Below are 23879 nucleotides of genomic sequence, written 5' to 3'. Positions count from 1 at the left end.
ACGTACAAATTTAGAAATATAACCAACGCACAGACAAACAAAAACACAAAAATAAGGAACATATAATGGATTTTGTTTACTTCAAAAGTTAAAGCTTTTCCATTCAATCAAGATGTTCTCAAAGTCAATGGTTCAGTTTTTTGTGTAAGCTATGCACTTCTGTATAGGGATAACAAATAGCCAGGCGATATAGGAAAATATATTAACATACCATTTCTCCGTGAAAACAACACAGGCAGTCCCATCATATTGCAAAATATATGAGCAACCACTGGAGCAAGAAGATGTCCTGCAAGACGTAAATGTATCATGATCACAAAATAATGAAAAATCAAGTAAACAACGAAAGAACAAGCCCTTCATACAACAGAATAAACCATTCCATTATGCTTGAAAACACAAAACAAAACCATAAAAACAACACAATGGAAAACATGTTACTTCTAAAGGCAAGGAACTATATCATAGTGCATCGTCATCTATATAAAATAAGATACACTGATAACTGATTGAAGTCCAGGTGAAATGAAAACCAAGACATCCTCGTGAGTATCTGAACACAGTGTGATTGCACAGACATAGGGGCCCTCATCTTATTCATAATACACAATTAGAATAATTCAAGTGGCCATCAAAAGCAACTTTCCTCTTACCTTGCTTCCAAACACACTAATTCATTACCTTTTCTACTGCATCTGGGTTAAATGGCTAGTGCTATGACAGTAATTCCAACAATTCACAAAACAAATTTTGTAATTTCAGACCAGTGAACAGGAACTTGGAACTGTTCTGTCGTAAAAATTTTAAAAACAAAAAAAAAAGAGGCTTTTTCATTTTCTATTTTCAATTTTCCAAAAAAATTACAAATTTGCCACCTTATTTTCCAATTTCCAAGCATTTCTATAAAAAAACTTGGAAAACATCTTTTAAAGTGGCATTTTCGTAATTTATTTGAAAATTAGAAATGGAAAATAAAAGCTCTTGCCCACAACTAAACAGGCCATTAAGTGTTCCTTAAACGATAACTCATTTTGATTCCATGAGATGAAGAAATAGTTGAGTGCCTACGAAACCTAAGTTAAATCAATGCAACTACCCCTTTCTACCCCTTAGATACTAGCAACGTAACAGAGGGGGGGGGGGGGGGAAGGAAAAAATGCAAAAAGCTCTCTTCAGGTTTATGGTACAATATCTGACAGCCAGCGTAAAATTTGTTAAATCATAATGATATGAATCCTTACCGAATATTTGCCGTGGCGTCCCCTAAGAGCGACGCGTTGCACTTGAACCACTCGGGTGTAGTGAAAAGTGGGCGAGGGTGGGCTAGGTCGTCGCCCTAAAGCAACACGCCGTGTCGGCGCCTGGGTACGGTGTAAAATATGCGAAGGTTCCTGCATCATTCTGGACGTGGGCAAGTAAAAACGTTAGTTCAGGAAACTAGGATTAGATTAGCAACTTGGAATATAGAGACACTTGCGGGTAAAAGCATGGAAATTGTGGATACAATGATTAGAAGAAGAATTAATATAATTTGCCTTCAAGAAACTAAGTGGGCGGGGGAGAAAGCTAGAGAAATCGATAAATCAGGATTTAAACTTGGGTACACTGGAAAAGAAAAACATAAGAATGGAGTAGGCATTATTATAGACAAAAACTTAAAAGATAGCATTGTGGATATAACTAGAGTAAGGGATAGAATTATAAAAATCAAGATGGTATTAGGACAAGCGATAATAAATATCATTAGTGCTTATGCTCCTTATGTTGGCTTAGCAGAAAATCTTAAGAGATAATTTTGGGAAGATATGGATAGTATTATACAAGGCATACCAAGGACTGAGAAAATATTTATAGGAGGAGATCTGAATGGACACGTTGGAAGAGATAATAAAAATTATGAGAGGATCCATAGAGGAGATGGATATGGAGACAAAAATGAGTCTGGGGAGATGATCTTAGACTTTGCTATGTCATATGATTTTAGTATAATGAATACTTACTTTAAGAAGAGAGAAGAACACTTAATAACCTTTAAAAGTGGACAAAATAGAAGTCAAATAGATTTTTTTTTTTTAAACTAGGAGGGTAGATCGTTTATCATGCAAGGATTGTAAAGTTATTCCAGGTGAAAGCCTAACCACACAACATAGAGTCTTAGTGTTAGATATATGTATTAAAAAATGGAAGAAAAATGATAAAATAAACTAGTATAGGAGAACTAAATGGTGGAACCTAAAAGGAGAAAATATAATAAAATTTAAAGATAAAATGATCAAAGTTGGGGATTGAACCATAGAGGATGGGATAGATACAAATACTCTTTGGAATAGATTAGCTAGCTCTATTAAAAAGATAGCAAAAAAGATTTTAGGTGAATCAAGGGGAAGATTTTCGAAGAGCAAAGAGAGTTGGTGGTGGGATAAAGATGTAAAAAAAATCATAAAGACAAAAGGAATTTGGTATAAAACGTGGCAAAAATGTAGAAACAGAGATAACTTTGAAAAATATAAGGAGGCAAGAAAAGATGCAAAAATGGCCATTAGTAAAGCTAAATATAGATCTTTTAATAGTTTGTATGATAAATTAGGTACAAAAGAAGGGGAAAAAGATATATTTAAACTTGCTAAAGCTAGAGAAAGGAAGAGCAAGGACTTAGGAAATGTAAACTGTATAAAAAGTGAGAATGATATTGTCTTGGTAAGGACAAAGATATTAAAGAAAGATGGCGAAGTTACTTTAGTAAGTTGTTCAATGAAAACCAAATAGAAGGCTTAAACTTAAAAATGTCAAATGAAAAAAAGACTAAAAATATAAGATTTATTCGCAAAATTAGAATTAACAAAGTTAAGTTTGCACTAAAAAAATGAAAAATGGGAAAGCTATGGGACCATATAATATACCAATTGAAGTTTGGAAATGCTTGGGTGATAACGAAATTATATGGTTAACTAATTTATTTAATACAATTGTAGAAACTAAGAAAATGCCAGATGAATGGAGGAAAAACACTTTAATACCTCTATACAAAAATAAAGGAGATATTCAAAATTGTAATAACTATCGTGGAATTAAACTCATAAGTCATACGATGAAACTAAGGGAAAGAGTAGTTGAACAAAGATTAAGATTAGAAACGAAGATCTCAGAAAATCAATTTGGTTTTATGCCTGGGAGATCCACCACAAAAGCTACTTATCTTTTAAGAAATTTAATGGAAAAATTTAGGGAAAAGAAGAGGGACTTGCATATGATATTTATTGACCTTGAGAAAGCATATGATAGGATGCCTAGGGAAGTTCTATGGTGGGTTTTAGGACAAAAAGGGTGTATGTTGTAGGTATACCGATGTCATTAAGGATATGTACGATGGAGTAATGATTAGTGTAAGGACTATAGATGGAAAAACTAGAGAATTTTCAATTACCATAGGTGTACATCAAGGACCTGCTTTGAGTCCTTATCTTTTTGGCTTTAGTGATAGACCAATTGACTAGGAGTATTCAAAAGGAGGTTCCATGGTATATGTTGTTTGCAGATGATATTGTATTAATTGACAAAACTAGGAATAGAGTAAAGGCTGAGTTAGAATTATGGGGAGAAACTTTGGAATCTAGAGGCTTTAGGATAAATAGAAATAAAACAAAATATATGAAATGTAATTTTAGTAATGATAGGAGGAATATTGGAGACAAAGTTAAACTTGATGAAGAAGAAATTAATAACACTTGTAGATTTCGATACCTTGGATCTATTATGCAAGCTGAAGGAGAAATTGAAGACGATGTAATGCATAGAATTAAAGCAGGTTGGGTAAAATGGAGAAGTGCTTCAAGTGTGCTATGTGATCGTAGAATACCCTGTGATCGTAGAATACCCTTAAAATTGAAAGGAAAATTTTATAGGACAGCTATAAGACTAGCTATGCTATATGGATCGGAATGTTGGGCAATGAAGAAACATAATATCCATGAGAATGCTTAGATGGATGAGTGGTATAACATTGAAAGATAAATTAAGGAATGAAAATATTCGTGGTAAGTTAGGTGTAGCTCCTATAGAAGATAAGATAAGGGAGGGATGACTCGGATGGTATGGACACTTGCAACGTAGGCCAGATAGTGCACCTATGAGGAAGAGTGACTTAGTTACTGTGGGGGGCAGTAGAAGGAGTAGGGGTAGACTTAAAATAACTTGGGAGGAGATGATGAGTAAGGATTTAATATCCTTGAATCTATCAAAAGAAATGGTCCATGATCGCATAAATTAGGGGAAAAAGATTCATATAGCCGACCCCACTTAGTGGGACTAAGGCTTGTTTTTGTTATTGTTGTTGTTGTTATCTGTGCCATGCACAGGCACATGTTCTTGTATCAAACCAAAGTAACAAAGAGGGTTATTACTCATAGGGTCATTTCTCAGGGGAAAAAGGGGAATTCAAATGTGTGTTTTGAACCCTATGATCATTAATAAGCTACCAAATTCAAGCATTTCCTTGATTTTTTGGATATTCACATATACTTTAAACTTAATAAGAATTTAAATTTAGTTTTATACAGTTCATGACTCACATTACCCACAACTCACAACATTCAATTTCAGATTTCTCAAGCATCAAAACCATGCATTTGTGTGCATGCCTTTTATGCACAAGATATTGTAAGTGAAACATATTTACCATCTACTAAATCATAATCCAAAAAACTAACACTTCTCTAACTTTATTACTAGCAAATATTTACAAGTGAATAATGAATATCTTCAATTAGCCTAAAAAGCATTTATGTGTGTTCGTATGTTTCACTTGTTTCCAAAAATTAAAGATTGGAAAATTCAAAATGAAAAGAAATAACTGACAAAGACATGTTTACCTCATTCTTTTTAATTTATTATATATACAATTTCTAATTTTTTAAAAAACAAACTTGCCAAATTAAAATAATTATGAGCTATTGGTGGAGATTTGTGGACTCTTCACATTTAAAGATCTTCTTAAAACCCAAGTGGGATATTTGATTGGTGCACGTCAATTTATTTATTTTTAATTCAAAATTACCAGAAATTACGATTAAGACTATGGAGACCAGAGACATCTGCCATTAATTGACCACTAAAAAAGTGGTTCCACTTTTAACATCATGGTGTCATGGACAAAATACTTTTAAAATGATAAAAAACTTATAGGCCCTAGGCGCACCACCATGCATATGCTCTTGGATAATAACACAAGTACAGAACACCAAGTCACTTCAAAAGAAGCTACCACTACAGTCAAAGAGACAGACTTGGGGGGTGCCAGCCTTCCATGTAGGAAATGGGACCACCCTCCAAATTAGATATTGCCATGTCAGCTATGGAGCCCACATAGTAAAAGAGAGAGAATGGAGGAACTAACAGTGTTGAATAGAGGAACAATCCTTGTGAATCCTCTAATGGCAGTTCACAAGGCTCGCCAACCTATGATGCAGCCAAAGACATTGTTTCACAGGCCAAACACTTCACAGCTTGTGAAAGGCCATGCAACACTAGTTATAGCACGCTAACTTTACTAGTCAACCAAAAGTACACCACAATCACACCACATGAACAAATTCATAACCATCGAATACAAAGTTAAGCGGAAGCAGGAAAAGAGCATGTATGTAAATACGAGTTATGTGGTAAACTGTAAAGCAACACAATTCATTATTCACACCTTCGTAAGCAACATGTGTTTAGCAAGTGAGACAAGTAGGCTAAACACTAAGCAAGTTTATGAAAGGTAGTGAGTTTTACAATGACTAATGAACAATCACCCTCCCCTAAAGAGGTTTCTATATTATTCTAGCTCTAGCATTAGGAAACATTAAAATGTCTGAAGAGTCATACACCCATTTTTTGACTAAGGCATACCGACTCAAAGAAAAAAACCTAAACTACTATTAACATGATGGTTACCCATCCCATGTATACAAGACAAACAGTCACAAGCAAGCATAATGCTTGACACATCATTTTGCACCGTCACAAAGCGAGCTTAGATACTTCTAATGAAATCTACTTTGATTCTCTCTTTTACAGCCCATTACGTCTTGCACAACTCCCCGATTTAACCCATTTGAATCAGCAAGACACCAGCTCCACAAGGTATTAGCTCACTTTTTCTTCAAAGAGGAGGGAGAACCTGGTGCAGCTGCTAATGGTCGAATTATGATTGCCATCAATAGGTATGAGGAAAGGTAACAAAGTAGAAGAGAGAAGGGGAGATGAGGGGGAGCAAGGAAGACTATGAGAGATTAAGACAAGGTTTAAAATTTTTTTAATCAAATACCCTCAGTTCATCCATTCCTATTTAAGTTCACTCTCTTCCACTATATGGGCTGCACAGCTAACATGTGGCAATTTCTGATTGGGAGGTCTCGTTCCCTACATGGAAGGGCAATCCCCCCCCCCCCCTGGGGCAAAGTCTTTCTCCTTGAGACATCATTAAAGTTGCCTCAACTTCTTCTCCCATAAACAAAAACACAGTGTCAATTATCAGCTTCAATATCACCAATGACTGACGGAGTTTCCAGTCCCCTCTAGGCTTAGATGTGTTTGGAACTCAAAAAATGAGAAAAACCCAAAAATGGGGGAGGGGTGGAGGTTGTGAAGAGAAGATCAGGAGAATAGGAGAAAGGTGGGGAGTGCCAACATTATTGAAGGTTTTCCAGTCGGAGATGGTGGAAGTTGACCCCTCCCTCAGGTGCGGCCATGTCTACTGGCCTCTCAAACTGGTGGAACTTGACTGCTCAAGTGTAGGAATCAGTCATGGAAGGAGTACTTAAGTCAAGGAAGAAGAGACACTGTCGCTTGCTGGGGGGATCATAGTTGTAAGAGCTTGATGCCGCCGCAGTCAATGGCAAGCCTGCACAGATCGTCTGCCTTTCCTACCAAAGATCTTTGAAATTATGGAAGACCTGCCAATGAACTCAGTGGTCTCATGGAACAAAGCTTGCAACAGCTACTTTTTCCCACCAGTTCACCACCACTCTTCTCCCTAGGGCCTAGATATTCCAAGCACAACAATTTCTCCAGAGCAATGCTCGCCAACTCAATATGTAATCTTTTTTTTTTTTTCTATTTTTTCCCACTTTTTCTTGTTAATTGTTTAAAAATATAATTTGGATCCCTTTTATTTTTCTTTAAATCACATTCTTTGTTCTAGGTTCGTGAAAGTTTGTTCTTCTAATCTCTATCTTCAGATTCTCCACTAGGTCAAATGCAAAATGCTGAAATATCAGCCAAGAAGGTTCTAAAATTGCAAGCTTGCAATTGCTTTCTTCTTCCTCTGTCTCTCATACCAAGTTTCACAGTAGGACCAGCAAGCAAGCAGGTGTTTCTTATTCTTCTTCTCTCTTTCTTCTTCTTGTCAATTGTCATCTCTGTCTTTTTTTTTTTTCTTTTGGTTTATTTTCTTTGTACCATGAGTGATGAAGGGGCAGAGGGCGCTAGAGCTCATTCTTCAGAGCAGGTTGCTCTTGGCCAAAGTATATCCAAACTCCAGAGTCAGGTTTTATTAGCTGTATTTTTTGGAATACATTATACATTTGTCAAAATTTATTTATGTTTATTTTTGAAATACAGCGTACACTTTCCTTGCATTTAGGGTAACAAGGTTTAAAACTTTAAATGGATTCTGAAGCCTCTACAAAGAAAGATCCTGCATGGAAGAATGCACATTTGAAAATCAAAGAGGCCACATTTATATTGGACACTGTGTGCTATTCTATAATGTAAATATTGTCTATTACCTTATTTTAATATTTTAATGGCTCTACTCATTGATTTTAGATAAGGGAGATTGTTTGAAGCAAAGAGGCCGCATTTATATTGGACCCTATGTACTACCCATTGCCTCGATTTGATATTGGAGGATATTGGGAAAATTCCTACAATTCATACAACTTTGAAAAGGGCAATATTTTTGAATGGTTATATTTATAACCATGTTGGTGTGGTGAACTTGATGAGGCAATTCATAGGAGGAAAAGAGTTACTAAGGCCTGCGGTAGTTGGAACGGTCTTCATCACTCCTTGTTCAATACACCTTCTGAAGAACAACTTGAGGAAGATGCCTACTTCTGAGGATTGGAATATTAGTAAATGGACAAAGGAGGTAGTTGGCAAAAGAACAGCTAGTATTGTTTTGATGCCTACCTTTTGGAGTACCATTGTTTATGCTCTTAAATTGTCATGGCCACTTGTCCATGTACTCTGTTTGGTTGATGGGGAAAAGAAACCTGCATTGGGATATATTTACGAAGCTATGGATAGGACTAAGGAATCCATAGCTAAGGCTTTCAGTGAGAGGGAGTATAAATTCAAGGAGGCATTTAAATTATTAACACAAGGTGGGGAGGCCAACTTCATCATCATTTGCATGCAGCTGCGCACTTCTTGAATCCGAAATTTTATTATTCAAACCCCCACATTTCGCAAGATGGAGAAATCATGTTGGGTTTGTACAAATGCATTGCAAGGTTAGTGCCAACCACTGAATTGCAAGATAAAGTTTCAAATGAGTTGGAAAATCACACTATCGCTAGTGGCCTCTTCAGAATTGATATGGCAGTGAGACAAAGGAGGATAAAAGCATCGGGTCAAGTGGCTTTACCTACTTTGATTTTATATTATACTTAGTAACTTAGTCTTACATGCATTTTACTACCTCTCTTTAAAATTATTTTAGCTAGTTAGTTAGTTGGTATTCATTTGAAATTTATTTAATAAAAGCACAATGATTTCTTCATCTTGCAAAATGTGGGGGTTTGGATAATAAAATTCCAAGTTTAACAAATGTGCAGCTGCATGCAAAGGTTGATGAATTTGGCATCCCCACCTCAAGTCAATGATTTCAAATGCTTCCTTGTTTATACTCCCTCTCACCAAAAGCCTTAGCTACGGCTTCTTTAGCCCTATTCATAGTTTCTTAAATATATCCCATTGCATGTTTCTTTTCCCAACCAACCAAAAGCCTTAGCTACGGCTTCTTTAGCCCTATTCATAAGTGAACCTGTCAATTTAAGAGCATAAACAATGGTATTCCAAAAAAGTTGACATCAAAACAATACTACGTGCTCTTTTACCAGCTACCTCCTTAATGATAGTTAAGCGGATTTATTCCAGGACCATATTGCCGAACAAGTGCCGCTGCAAAGCTCACCAAACGTATAACATTAAATGGTATTCTAACATCATACATCCACCTAGCAAAACCTGCTACTGCCTTTTGTCTTAATTCTTTCTTGCACGCCTCATTATTGATGTTTGCTTCTTCTTCCCTTCTTTCTTAGCTTAAACCGCTTTCTTTGGAGATGAAGTTAAAACAAATCTATAGGCCCCTTTTGTTTTGATTTCTTCAAGGTGGGATGAGGTGACCTGCTATTGACATGCTAGGAACTTTGGCTTTCACCATTAAACACTCTTACCGCAAGAATCAATTTCCTGAACTTAATCCTCTTCAACTTCAACATAATGATCTATGTCATGAAAGCTAGGCAATAACTCATTTTCCACCTTCTCTGCTACTTTCTTCAACATATACTCCCTAATCTTCTCATGGACATGAGGTGGGCATTCTTTTACATCTCAGAATTCCTCAAAAATATGTTGTTTTACCCAGAATATTCCTCCTTTCATTACTCTACCACAAAAATTGCAAGTCATTATTTTATTTCTATTTTTCTGATCTTCCAACTTCCATGCAGGATCCTTCTTTGCAAAGCCTTTGGAATCCGCTTAAAGTTTTAAACTTTCTTACCCTAAATGCAAGGAAAGTGTATACTATTCCAAAAATAAGCATAAAAAAATTTAGAGAAATATATACTATTTCCCAAAAAAAAATAAAAATATAAAAACAGCAGATAAATCCAGACTCTAGAGTCCAGATATACTTTGGCCGAGAGCAATCTGCTCTAAGGAATGAGCTCCAGCTCCCTCTGTCCCCAATCACGCATGGCAATTGGCAGAAAGAAAACAAAAATAAAAAAGAAAAAAGTAGATGACAATTGGCAAGAAGAAGAAAGAGAGAAGAAGAAGAAGAAGAAGAAAACATTAGCTTACCTGCTGGTCTTGCTCTGAAACCTGTTCTGAAAGACAAAGGAAGAAGCAAGGTCTTAAATTTCGATTTCGACTCAAATTTTGAAGCTCCAAAAGTTCAGAAATTTCAATTTCAATGTCAATTTTGATTTCGATTTGAAAAATAATGGAAATAAGTAGTCAAGCATGGAATTCTTTTATAAAGCTTTAGAAATGATTAACGGACATGATAATGTAAGTTTTAGGACTAATATATTACAAGTAAATACATCTATGTTGTGTATGAGGTGGAGAAGTTGTAATATAATATGTGCACCAAAGATATTTGTAAGATAATATCCATTAAACATATTTAGTGAATCAGTTAATACAAATGAAATTCATAAATCATTTAAATATTATTTATTATACAAATAATGATAATTTAGACATGAATGGTTAAATAAAATGTTGTGGTAAATTTACCTTCTCATATAATTTCAAAAGCAATTGTTATAATCTTTTGTTTCAATAAAAATAAATAAAATAAATTAAGAGAGAAATTTCACTTCACTACTAAATCTCTCATTTGCATCCCGGGGAAATTTCATTGCATAGTTCAAATTTCGACAAGTTTCGCTAAAATTTTGAGATTTCGATAAATTTCGAATGATTCTTTGAAATTTCGACAAAAATTATGCAAGATGGAAATCAAGTGCCATTTCGATTTTGAGGGTGACAGAAACCGGAAATTTCGACGGAAATTTTGACAATTTCTTGGAAATTTAAGACCGTGGGAAGAAGAAAGCAGTTGTGAACTTGCAATTCCACAACCTTGTTGGCTGATAGCTCAGCACTTTGAGTTCGACCTAGTGGATAATACGGAGATAGAGGTTAGAAGAAGAAGAAGACGAAGATGAAGAAGAAGAAAAAGAAGTGAGCAGAGAACTCGAACATAGTATTTGTTGTAAACTTGTGGTCAAGAGACTCAAGACTGGAGACCAAGTTTCAAAGAAGAAGAAAACTTACCTCAACAAAGATGCAGAGAGCTATCAAAGGCTCAGTGGCTTTCTCACACTCAATGAAGAATCATCTTGACCTCAACGAAGGCTCTCTCATGCTCAACGAAGGCCTCTGCGGCGCTCTTCCTCTCATGCTGGTTCCAAAGGGGCTCTGGTTCGAAGGCTCTCTCATGCTAGGGCTCAAAAGTGATCTGTTTTCTTTAAAAAAAAAGTAAAAAAAGGGGTAAAATCAGAATTCTCTCGGTGTGCCTCACTGCACCCCTTGCCCATGTGTGCCTCACTGCACCTCTTGCCCATGTGTGCCTCACTACACCTTCATGCATGCAGCCCTTGTAGGTGCACCTGAGGCAGCTTTTGGCTACTACTCAAAAGGGCATACTATTAAAAAAAAAAAAAGGTCCTATGACAGAATAAAATGCTTTCAATATTTGAACTAAGACCTGAGCAACAAAGGATATTATCAGCTTTTCATTAACGCTCCTAATGGAAAAATTTGAGCACATAGAAGAAGTCAGCTAAGTGCACTTTTTGAAAATTCAAGGGATGAAAACGCCAATATCAAATACCTTGAGGGAGGTTTCTGCAATTTATCCCAAAAAAATTATAGCATGAAGTTTACCCCATGACTATACTATTTATTAAAGCGCAACCCACCTGTTCGAATGAAAAGAAAAGACGCATATGAGCCAAATATGACAGTGTAGCCAAGCTGGAGACCTGAGAAACACAAATATAATATATTGAACAAAAGGGAATTGGCATACAATTTCTTCATAAATGAGGATAAATGTTTGCATAAAGGATTTAAACAAAAAACTACATTTCTAGAAGCAGTACAAGGACATCCAAATATTATACTGGCACCCCATACTAGCTGCATAATTGATCTGAAAAAATAAATTGGGACCTTGAATTTTATATCGAATATTGAAGCACAAAAAAGTAATTGTTGAGCAGCCCCCAAGATCCTGATTAATTCTGTAATTGACATAATAGTATGTACCCAAATATCCAATTTATTCAAGTAATAAGAAAGAAAAAATAATAATAATTCTATTTTTTGACATGTATATATGAATAAATAATAATTAACATAGTGATTGATGGTAATCACATGACATTAGAAATGGATTCACATCACAATCAAAAGGATAGTTATTTTACCACATGTGTCAAAGAAAAATAAAAATTTATATGATATTAACTGCTCACATTAGTTGCCAATTTAACAATGAGGCTACTTTTAGACTGCAGTATCCTGCCAAAGGCGGAATGTTCACAAAACCATGGATTGTTCTCTATTAGTACTAAGGTAAAAAAAGGCATGCAAGAAACACAAACAAGAGTACACAGAGAAATATACAAGAGGCAATCAACAAAATTCATGATGCCATTACAATTAGATAAAACTTCTCCTTCCAAAAAAAAAAAGTAACTAAGTTTACCCACATAACTATTTTTTTTTTTTTTGGGAAAAAACTAAGAGACATATATTAGCACTAGAGGGAAATACAAAGAAAAGGCTAAAACAGCTTTACAATATCCAATCAACAAAGAAACCTATCAAACCTCCTAATACCAAAACCTCTATCCTTTGCATAATAAACAGAGGCTACCCAAGCCAACTTGCAAATGGTACCTGCTGGGCCTTCACCCAGGGTGGAGAACCAATTAAACTCCTCATTCTAACTAGAAAATAACCTTGGGGACTGAAGTGATATAGTGAATTTGTGATAGGGAACATCAAGAAGTTGGATAGAACAAGATTAAGGCATTTGGAGACTCTTTGTTTTCACCCTTTGCATAGGCATGATTTCGGCTATTTTGATTTAATTATGTAAATTTCAGCATTTAGGAATTTACTATTGTGTTTCATTAATTTATGGATTTGCTTTTGTTTCCCAAATTATGTTTCCTCATTTAGGGGTTCACTATTATTTTCCAAATTGTTTGTTCCTCATTTAGTGATTTGCTATTATTGCCCAAATTATTTTTGTTTAGTTTCAGGAAAAAAAGGCCATATAAAGGCCTTGTTCTGTAAAACATTTTGGGAAAGGGGTGTGTGGATTGAGAATTGATTCGCAATTGAGTCTTGTCTACATTTTTACTTTCTCCCTTCTTAATTTCCCATTTATTTTCCTATTGGTTTCTCTTACTTTCCTGCATCTTTCTCTTGTGCCAATCCTTCCTGCATCAATTTATGATAAACTTCTTTTGCAGCAATGCATCCAACGAAAAGATGGCTTCTACTTTCAGGGACTTCTAAGCAAATAGCATAGGCAGGAGATGCTATTGCCCCCAGTCCAAGCTTAGTAACCTATTTAGAACATCCAACCTTAGTATAAAAGAATGCTTACGAATGCAAAGCTTAAACCGTATTGAAGATGACCAACACACAACAGCCTTTTCAGATCTTCGGAGATTCTAATCTGAATAGAAAATGAAGACCTTGAAGAGGTCAATTCCCACAAAATTTTATCCAGTATAGTTTCATCATAATAGAAGCTCAATCTAGGTTTAATTTCAAGTGCATTTCCAGATATTCTTCTAGTTCACAACAAGTGATTCCCAGCCATCATATCAGCAACTCCTGCACCTAATTATATCTAATCCAACAAACTCTTCAAATTTGAATAGGAAGTTCCATCTGTCCATTTTTTCAAAAGTTCTATTGTTCCTTTTTTCCTGGAGGTTGTAAAAGTAGCAAAAGGAATCACCCATCATGGAGTTGGACAAAGCCAACATATCCAAGTCATTGCATTAGTTGTTTCCCACAAACTTCCAGCAAAGAAGGATACAATTAGCCAACTCCTTGATTTTTTATTTTATTTTTTTTGCACAAAAATCACTAATGCACTAAAATCATCCCCCTAATTGTAAGTTGTCCAAAGTCAAAATATGGTCCTACGCTTCCAAAGAAAAACACGCAGCATGTGAGAGAGTCTTTTGAAGGAACTTTCCCAATCACTTTCCAAGGAAAACAATCATGCCCTAACACCATGTGCTTTGTTAGAAGGATATCGTAGACAGACTTCATCAAATGATACCAATTTTAGCCACACACCAATTAGCTTTATCCCCCTCGCCGACTACCTCGCCCAAAAAGGCATATATAATGAAAATCAGGTTCCAATAGACCATAACATCGAACATTTGAATACAATACATCAGCAAAACCTCCTCATTCGTTTCCAAGTCAAACAAGTTCAGTAATTACCCTTAAGGATTGATTCTCCATATCAAAGATCATGCCAAAATAATAGGGAGGTATTGATCTCCATCTCAAATGAGACAAAGCTAAAAGAACTTCTCCATACCTTTATTGTTTGGAACCACTTATGCAGAAGTGCTTTTCAGAAAAAGTGCTGAATTTAATAAGTGTTGACAATAAGCATTGAACTGGAAAAGTGTTGTAAGTTACAACTAGTGTTTGGTTGTAGTTAAAATAAGTGGTATTTGGATACTTGCTTTTATTATAGGGTACTATATGATTATTTTTAAACATATTTTAAATTAAAAATATTAATATTTTTTAATTAACAATTTTATTAATAATTATTTTAATTATTTACAATTAAAATTTAAATATTCCCTATTAAGAAAAATGTAAGATTATTATTTTTAATTAATAATAATCCTTTAAATAATGTATATTTATAGCATATTACTATCATATTAAATTATGACAAAAATAATATTATTAAGTTTAAAATTTTAATTTATTTAATGTTAATTCAAATTAATAAATAATTTTTGTCAATCCACAATTGAATTATAATAACTAATATGTATTTTTAAATATATTTCAAATAAAAATATAAATATTTTTATAATTAAAAATTTAAATGATAATTATATTAATTTTCTAATTAAAATTTAAATATTCTTTATTAACTAAAATAATATAATATTATATATTAATTAACAATAATCATGTCATTAATGCATATTTATAAAATAGTTTATCACATTAATTTAAGTTAAAAAATAGTATTAATAACTAAATTAAAATTTTTAGTTTATTTAATGTTAATCTAAATTTATAGATGGTTCTTTTATTCATTCCAGAATTTAAATTATATTTTATAAATAATTAATAGGTTATAATGCATCGTAAAATAATATATGATTAATTTTTAATTAACAATTTAATTAATAATTAAGTTAATTGTTATTTTTAATTAACAATTAAAATTTTTTATTAAGTAAAAACAATATAATATTATTTTTTATTAACAATAATCTTGTTCTTAATGTAAATTGATAACATATGATTATCATATTAATTTATGTTAAAATAATATTATTAGTTAAATTAGTATTTTTAATTTTTAATATTAATTTAAATTAATAGATGGTTCTTTTTCATTTCGAAATTGAATTATGTTTCATTAATAATTAATATATTATAATACATAAAAAAATAATATATGATTGTCTTCTAATATATTTTTAAATTATAAAATAGCCACTAAATTTTCTTATATTTACAAAATTGACCCTGCCTATAAACAGTGCCAGTTATAAGTGGCCAAAAAAATATCTTAGATTGCTTCTCAAAATTTACTTACATGGTTCTCAAAAAAGTGACTTTGGAAAAGCACTTTTTGCAATAAGTATTTGTTATAGTACAAGTCAAATACCACTTTTTTTTTTTTTTTTTTTTTTTGTAAAAGTGTTTATTTTAAGTGATAAGTGCTATAAGCACTTTTTTTAAGTGCTCCCAAATGGGGGCTAAAGCAAATGCACAAAGACCCTCCCCATACCTGTCTCTAAACTGTGCAAAAATCCCTATATTATGTCACATAGATGACACAAATTGAAAAGGATGGGTGAAATCCCAGCAATTATAGTTGTCCATTGCAAAATAAAAAGAAGGCGGAAAAAAAATGGACAGTCATCTCGTCCATTTAAAAGGAGCAGACCAAGAGTTCCATGACTAGGAAATATTCTTAAAATGAAAGGAGATCTCAGCAGATTAACAACACTACCAGGCTACTACAAAAGAATCCTCGTCAATAAATTATTCTTAGAATGAAAGAAGAGATCTCAGTAGATCAACAACACTACCGAGCTACTACAAAAGAAACCTTGTCAATAAATTAATTTTTCAAAACAAAAGAATACTTACAAGAGTTGGGAAAACAAAACATGTTTTATGAGAGCAAACATCCCGTAGCATTTACGACAAATAACCTGTGTTGTACACAAGCATGCATCCCACACATGCACACCCAAAAATACAATTAAAAGAAAAAGGAGGTTGCACCAGGCTGGGGGACCAAAAACTTGATATGAATGCTCAAAAAAGGCAACACTGCGGCAGCAAAAAGAATATTCCCTGCAAAGTAGAATCTTTTCAAGCCAACTTCACTCCTAGGAAATGCATCAATCACTACAAATAACAACTTTGAGACTGGCTGATGTGACTGTAGGACCAAAGCTGTTCATATCTGTGGGCCTTCACAGAGCCCACAGCCATGGACAGCTGCCATCCTTCAGTAGTTCAGTCGCACCACAGTTGCATCAGACACAACTGCAGATAGCAGTGCTCAACATTATTTTTCAAGCCATTATTGTGGCAAAGGGAGAATAGAAGCTTATGAAATGACAGTACAATTCTCAAGACTTGCATCTAACAAATATCGCACATAAGCTAGTTTTGCATCTAAAGTAGAAATTTCTCATACCAAACACCAAAAATAGTTATTAACAAAACAAGCAACTGCTTCTGCCAACTGATTACAAGAATCAAGATATTGTATTAGTCCAGTGCAGTGAGACTAAAGCACATACCTACAACCATGGAAGCTCTGAGCAAACTGCGATTTTGCTGGCCATAAAGCTCAAAAAAATGATTTAAATGTGCTGCAATGTAAAGATATTCTGAGTAAGACTAATTTGCGTTTAGAGAACAAGAATTTTGAATATATTTATAATTGTAATCATTGTGTGAAAAAATGTTAATTTCTATTTTCTAAGGAGCAAATTAAAAATCACAAAGAAAAGTAGAAAAAATTGGATATTGTAAAAGTGTAATAACATGTCACTATTAGGATCAGTGCTGATAAGATGGGTTATGCCCAATACAACAATGGATGACCGTAAAATCTAATTCATGCTTGGAAGATAGCATGCCAACCACAGATTAGATGGAGCATTTAAAAAAAAAAAAAGTGAAATCATCATACATTAAGTGAAACATATTTTGGTCCCTATACTACCAATAAACAAATGAAGGATCTATAGTTTTTAAGCAGAACCTATCTTGGCCCCAACAAAGCCCTTGACAAAAACAAATTGGCAGCTTCCTGTACTGTCAAGCAAAACCAATTTTGGTCTTTGTAACACCAATGATGCAATCAAGGACCTGTACATGTTTAAGTAAAACATATTTTGGCCCCTATTAAAGCCCTTAACTAAACCAAAATTACCAAGTATAAGTTCCTAATTGTGTCATTGGAAGCACAGCGATCAAAATAGTGTGTACTTAAAAGCACAAGGATGAGTAAAGGTCGTTATTAGACTATCTAGGCCAAAACATGTCTCCTTACGCCCACCCAATTATGCCCTAAAAAAATGTTCAATATATATTTGAAAAATATAAATTCATAAATAAAAATGCAGATACATAATACAAAAACAGAAAATATCTATTTTATAAATCAAAATATCAAATTATTATACACAGGATAGATGAGGTGAGGCCAGGCTCGGGCTTGTAAAACTCTATGGCCAGCAGGGCCATGCTCAGTTCTAGAGATGAACTTATAATTTCGGTCAAAAAATACAAAGATTCAAAACTAGTATAGTTATGAACCACAATTCAAAAAGATCACAACTTTTTCAAAATTTTTGCAACACAAAAAAATAAATAAAATATTAATTTTCTAAGTTGAATATTTATTATATGTACAAGGAATTGAGCCATTCAAGAAACATCTCAAAAAAACATTGCCTGTTTTAAAAAATTTACAAGAATTCAGTAAGTTCCAAAAGAAATAGCTGCTTACGGTGCCAGTGAATGAAACAATAATAATAGCTAAATTCAACACATATTTTCCAACCTTGAATTCCACTTCATTCTCCTGAAAGCTGCACACTATAGATTCGGGAAGAAGTAAAGGGAAACAAAAGCAGCATCCATTGTTTGATAGAAATTCTTTAAACAAGAAATAAAAAAGACATAGTTGAAATTCCTCTAAGAACCATACACAAGTTAGAAATTAGAATGCACCAGTACAGTATCATAAACACAAATATCAACATGGAAGCTAATGTCAGCAACTGCAGCCAGAACCATGACAGGGAACGGGGGAGTATAAAAGAAGCATTGAAAGCCCAACAGAAAAAAATGTACAACCAAATTCTAAACTACTCATTAGCAGTGCCACATTCAGCAACTCAGAAAATTTATAAGGTCACATGCTGGATAGGCTAATATTAGATTGCCCAATAACTGGTTAAAATCAAATTTATCAACTCACCCAGGCTGAAGAAAACAGGGCAGAGAAATATAACAGTGTATATTCTGAATCCTCCACAAAGGAGCAAAGGTATCATACATGCTCTAAATACCAACTCTTCAGTAATTGGTGCCTGATCCACAAAACAACATCATCATTTTTTTATATATATAAAATCCATTAGAAACCACAGGTGGGCAAATCCATGTATGTTAGTAATATTCCAGCAACTGATGCAATGGAAAATCGATGATTTCGTATTTCATTCAATAAAATTTCAATAATTCAATTGATTAGACAACATTCGATGTTAAGATACCGAAAAAAAAACTAAATAAGTTCAAGATCTATGCAGACAATGGCAACTTGATTAATACCTAAAACAGCATTTTAATAAATAAATATAAAAAATCCTGCAGAAAAATTGTTGATGCAGACAAAGAAAGCATGAATATGTGAATACAAATACATAATTATATTACTAATGTCCAATTCACATAAGCATGCCCATAAACATTTCCTTTGTGAGAAACGGTAATGGAAAAAATAAAAAAGAAAGTAATGAAATATGAAGAAAGAACTAAATTTTCCAACTATGCCCTACTTTGTTCAGTGGCACTGTTTATTCCTCTTTCTTGTGGATGTAAATATCCACACAAATGACAATTTTTTGAATTAGTTATCATAATATATATAAGATTTATTGAAAATTCAAGTAGTTGAGATAACAACGTGCTTCTTGAACAATTTCTACTCCAGTCAAGGACTTATGGAACTCTAATCATGATAATGAACAATTTCAGATATAACGTGTTGATAACGCAGATATTACATTTGATGCCGTTTATTGCATCATTCCATAAGCTTAACAATTATGCTTTAACAAACTTATATGATCCACAAATCAGTTTTATATGTTTAGTTTAAAAGTGGGAACCTAAGACATGACTTTCAGCAAGAAATGTTGGCAACTTAAAAAGAGGAGCAAGGATTTATTTTTTAAATTGAACAATATATAAGTCAAAGGTGTTGGAGACAACAACAACAAAACCAAGCCTTAGTCCCACTAAGTGGGGTCGGTTATATAAATCTTTTTCCGCCAATTTATGTGATCATGGACCATTTCTTTTGATAGATTCAAGGATACTAAATCCTTACTCACTATCTCCTTCCAAGTTATTTTAGGTCTACCCTTACTCCTTCTACTGCTCCCCATAGTAACTAAGTCACTCTTCCTCACAGGTGCACTATAAGGCTATAGGGCCTACGTTGCAAGTGTCCATATCATCTGAGTCGTCCCTCCCTTATCTTATCTTCTATAGAAGCTACACCTAACTTATCACGAATATGTTTATTCCTTAATTTATCTTTCAATGTTATACCACTCATCCATCTAAGCATTCTCATCTCGGCAACTTTTTTTTTTGGAAAAAGGTAACCCACATCAAAAAAGGGGGCCATCTCAACCAAATTGTTTGTGTCAAAATAAATAACAAAACATTTAACAACATAAAGACAAGAATGCTAGAGTTACAAAAAACAACAATTAAGTTAAAGGATATACTAAAATATTAAAGATACTAACCACCACGTAATTACGCCAAGCAACAACATTGGAAGCAAGAGAAAAGATCCAGCCTAGTAACTTTTGCGGGACTCTTCTGATACAGTCAAACAATGTGCCTCCACCATGGTTCTTATACTCCTTCCATAAATTCACCAATAATAGATACTTTACTACCAGAGATCCAGCGTACATTAGAGAAGTGAGGGAAAGAGGAAAGACCACAGCTTGCCACTGTTTCATAAATAAAATTGCATTTAAGCAGGCAAATTTTAGCAATCAGTCATGCTTTTTCCGATCTGCAGATCATAAAAGGATATAACTGATGATTACGATGGGCAGAAATTTGGATTCCTTCTCCTTCAATCAATGATTAATAAAACATTAATAATGAATTTTAATTAAAATACCTACCAGATGATCCAAACGCATGCCATAAACTCCAAGTAAATATGAAGGCTCCCACCTCTTCACCTAGCATTTTCATACATGGAAAAATTAAAGTCAGCCTGCTGCTAACCTAATGCAAGCACCACCATGTTATTGGTGAATACAAACAAAAATCAATATAGTTGCCCAAGCTAACAGAAATACAAGAAAAGAGAATTCAATTATGTCAAAAAGAAATATAGTGCCAAGGTGTGGTGCACCAATGTCAACTCAGACAACAAGACCTACAAGTACATCATCATGCCTAGGTGCCCAGGGCTTCACTCGTTCTAACTGGATCCAAAAAATTTCCATATTCTTGTAAACCATGAAATTATGCCAAATCAAGCAAAGAAAATATAATTAAATTAAGAAGGTACCTTCTGGATGAATGCATTACGGGTACATGGTAGCTTATAGTAGAGTTTGCATGTACCATTCGTAAGAATATAACTGATAATTTGTTTACAAATTTAAAATCAATTAAATAGGCATTCAAACGTATTTTTTATATAAGCGGGCGACATCTCCCTTAAGAAGCATGCTCCTGTTTCTTTTCTCTTGCATCTAGGCCTCAGGTAGCCTTTGCGCCTAAGTAAATGTTGAGAAAGCCGAAAACAGTTCCAAACGCAGCTTAAAGCAGCCTACTTTGTATTGAGAAATTAATGCCCACAATGAAATAAGAATGCCCTTTCGAAGCTTAACGAAATCAATAATGATGAAATTACATTCTAAAAATGACTGACATCAGCAAATGAGCCCTTTGAAGCTCAATTCAACCCCCATCAAACAGAAAATTGAATCAACTGGGCATTCGTATATTAGATATCTTCTATTGCATATAAACTATTCCGCCTAATTAGGGTTCATACAGAATAACAATTTCCAGCGTTGGTCACTGAGAAAAATATACAAAAGAACAGAGTAGAATAGGAAGAGAGATTACAGGGAGAATGAGGGCCGAGAAAAGGAAGGAGAAAACGGAGGAGATGGCGGCGCAGAAGAATCGGCGGATCAAGAATTGCTTGAAGGAGGTAGGCCGAGGGAGACGGAGGAGCACCGTGGGGGCGTAGAGGATGGTGACGTAGAAGAAAGCCATGGCAGTGCAAGCGAACACTGCCACCGATTTCGACACACCGACTTCTTCCGTCATCTCCATCTTCCCCAATGTCTTTGATAATAATAACCGAGATCTGAGCTTCGAAGAGGACCTCGATCCCTCCCTGAGTAAGCTTCCTTTTAGGGGAACGATGCTCCTGCTCTGCTCTGCTCTGCTCTGTCGCTGTCCGAGTCTTCGCAGGGCCGACTTTGGGCAATTGGGCCGTGCCAGGCCGCAATTTGGGAGCTTTTAAAATAAAATTAAAAATAAGACAAAAATAATTAAATTTATATATGAATATATAATAATTGATTAAGAAATAATGTATAAAAGCTTAAATTACTCCATTTAAAATGAAAAAAAAAATTATAAATTGTATGTTTTTTTAACATGGAATATAATAAAAATAAATATTCTTAGCATAAATTTTGAGATAATTTTTTTTTCTTTTTATTGGTATTATAAAATTAATAAGAGTATTTACTTTATAAGGATAATATACATTTTTTAAAACAACTATTTTTAAATTATTTTATTTTGCCAATTAAATACAACCTAAGTTTTGTGCTTATTCACTAATATATATTATTTTTTCTTTTCTCCATTTTAACATGGACAAGTGTGACCAGTGATATTTTAAACATAAATTTAATATTAGGTAATCATGATTCAATTCTCCTATAAAATGTTGAGGTATGAATTTCCAAAGAGAAGTGGTAGTGGGACGATAATTAAAAAAAATTAATTTAATGTAAAATTTTAGTTAAATATTTTTTAAATCAATTAAATCCTTAAAATAATGAATCATAACCTTCTTGCGATATTTTGTTTTTAATATAAAATTAAGACATAATTTTTCCCTTCTGCAACCTATTCGGACTATGTTAAAGTTTTGGTTAATATGATAAATTAAGTTTGAGCTTGAAATCTTCATTTTTTTTTTTTAAGTTGAGTTTGAATAAAACTTGCACTTAATCGCACAATTTACAATTTTATTTTGAATATAATTCCATAATTTATATTTGTGAATTTGACGTAATCATAAAGCAAATAGTTTTAGAAAAATCATTCTAAAAAAACAAAGTATAATGTAAAGCTAACCTGCCAAATGTATCTAGTGTTTAATACACTAAAATAGAATGAAAACTTGTAAAAACCCCAAAAAGAGATATAAAAGATTAGTGGATTGATTTCAAAAAAAAAAAATTATTATTATTATTATTATTAATTAATTAATTAATCAAATTTAAAAAAAAATAATTAAAATTTATTTTTATTTTATTAATAAAATATATTATTATTAATATTAATTAAATATTATATTATTATTATTATTATTATAAATCACTTGAAACTTCAGGTGTTTCAAATTGGAGCCGCGGCCCCCCCCCCCCTTTCCTATCTTCTTCTTCTTCATTCTTTTCTTTTCTCTTCTTTTCTTATTCTCCTGCAACCTGCAATCTCTCTCTCTCTCTCTCTCTCTCTCTCTCTCTCTCTCTCTCTCCTCACATTCTCTCTCCCTCTCTCCTCGATTTCGTGACGGATTTTCGCCCAATCGAAAATCTGAAGATACCACTGGACTTCATTCGCTGCTGCCGTCATTTCTATCCGAGCGGATCGGTGGTAGGAGCGGCGTAAGCGTATTCCCTGAGGTAAGTTATTTTTTCTTTTTTCTTTAATTTCTTACAAAATATAAGTCCAATTGACGAACGGACACCACCATGAGAATCTATGGATGATTCTCTACAAGTCTAGTGGGACGAAATTCTCGTGGCGGTGTCGGGCCAAAACCCCAAATTTGGGGTGCGGCGATTATTAAGGGGCTTATTTTTAATTAGTTAGCATTAATTTAAAAATGCTAAAATATTAAGCATTTGGAACTGAAGTAGGATTTCTAAAATTTAGGGCCCGGGTGAGCACCATGGGTGTAATTTTGGGACCCGCAGGCAAAATTTGAAAAATTAAGTAGGGATATTAAATAATAGTTTAAATATTAATTTGAGATATATGGAGCCTAGGGAAGGTTAGATAAGTATTATTTTGGAGAAATAAATTAATTAATCTGGGGAAAATGTAAATTTCAGGAGTTGAATTTCGAGCACCAAGGGCGTGAAATTTTGCGTCCTAACGAATTTCTCAGTAGCCAGGTAAAGGAATAAACTAAAGCAGTAATTTTCCATGCAAATTATTATTGATTATGAGTAAATTTATTTTCAGAAAAGCATATGTTATATTGTGTATTACGAATGAAATGTACAATTGGG

At 33.7% G+C, this 23879-nt stretch overlaps 1 protein-coding gene across 5 annotated transcripts in view; it reads right to left on the bottom strand.

The window, feature by feature from the left end:
* The window catches only part of LOC131165853 (CAAX prenyl protease 2), a 30626-nt gene extending 8793 nt beyond the window's left edge, over positions 1–21833 (bottom strand). The window contains exons 1-9 of one of the 5 annotated variants that reach the window (XR_009139672.1): positions 21463–21825; positions 20502–20561; positions 20109–20321; positions 18545–18656; positions 16854–16925; positions 11712–11774; positions 11065–11255; positions 1242–1401; positions 217–289 (exon numbers count right to left, since the gene is read on the bottom strand). Coding sequence is in view for 4 of the 5 variants with exons in the window: in XM_058123977.1 (XP_057979960.1) it covers positions 212–289; positions 10081–10101; positions 11712–11774; positions 16854–16925; positions 18545–18656; positions 20109–20321; positions 20502–20561; positions 21463–21675 (832 nt within the window). In the remaining variant the exon portion in view is untranslated. Of the gene's footprint in view, positions 1–211; positions 290–1241; positions 1402–10080; positions 10107–11064; positions 11256–11711; positions 11775–16853; positions 16926–18544; positions 18657–20108; positions 20322–20501; positions 20562–21462 lie in introns of those variants that run through there. The other 4 variants (XM_058123977.1, XM_058124001.1, XM_058123984.1 and 1 more) reach the window with 4 other exon arrangements.
* Between the last annotated feature and the right edge of the window lie 2046 nt (positions 21834–23879).

Source organism: Malania oleifera, chromosome 1, assembly GCF_029873635.1.
Source record: "Malania oleifera isolate guangnan ecotype guangnan chromosome 1, ASM2987363v1, whole genome shotgun sequence".
Lineage (NCBI taxonomy): Eukaryota > Viridiplantae > Streptophyta > Magnoliopsida > Santalales > Ximeniaceae > Malania > Malania oleifera.
This window is presented reverse-complemented; position numbering and strand designations above follow the sequence as displayed.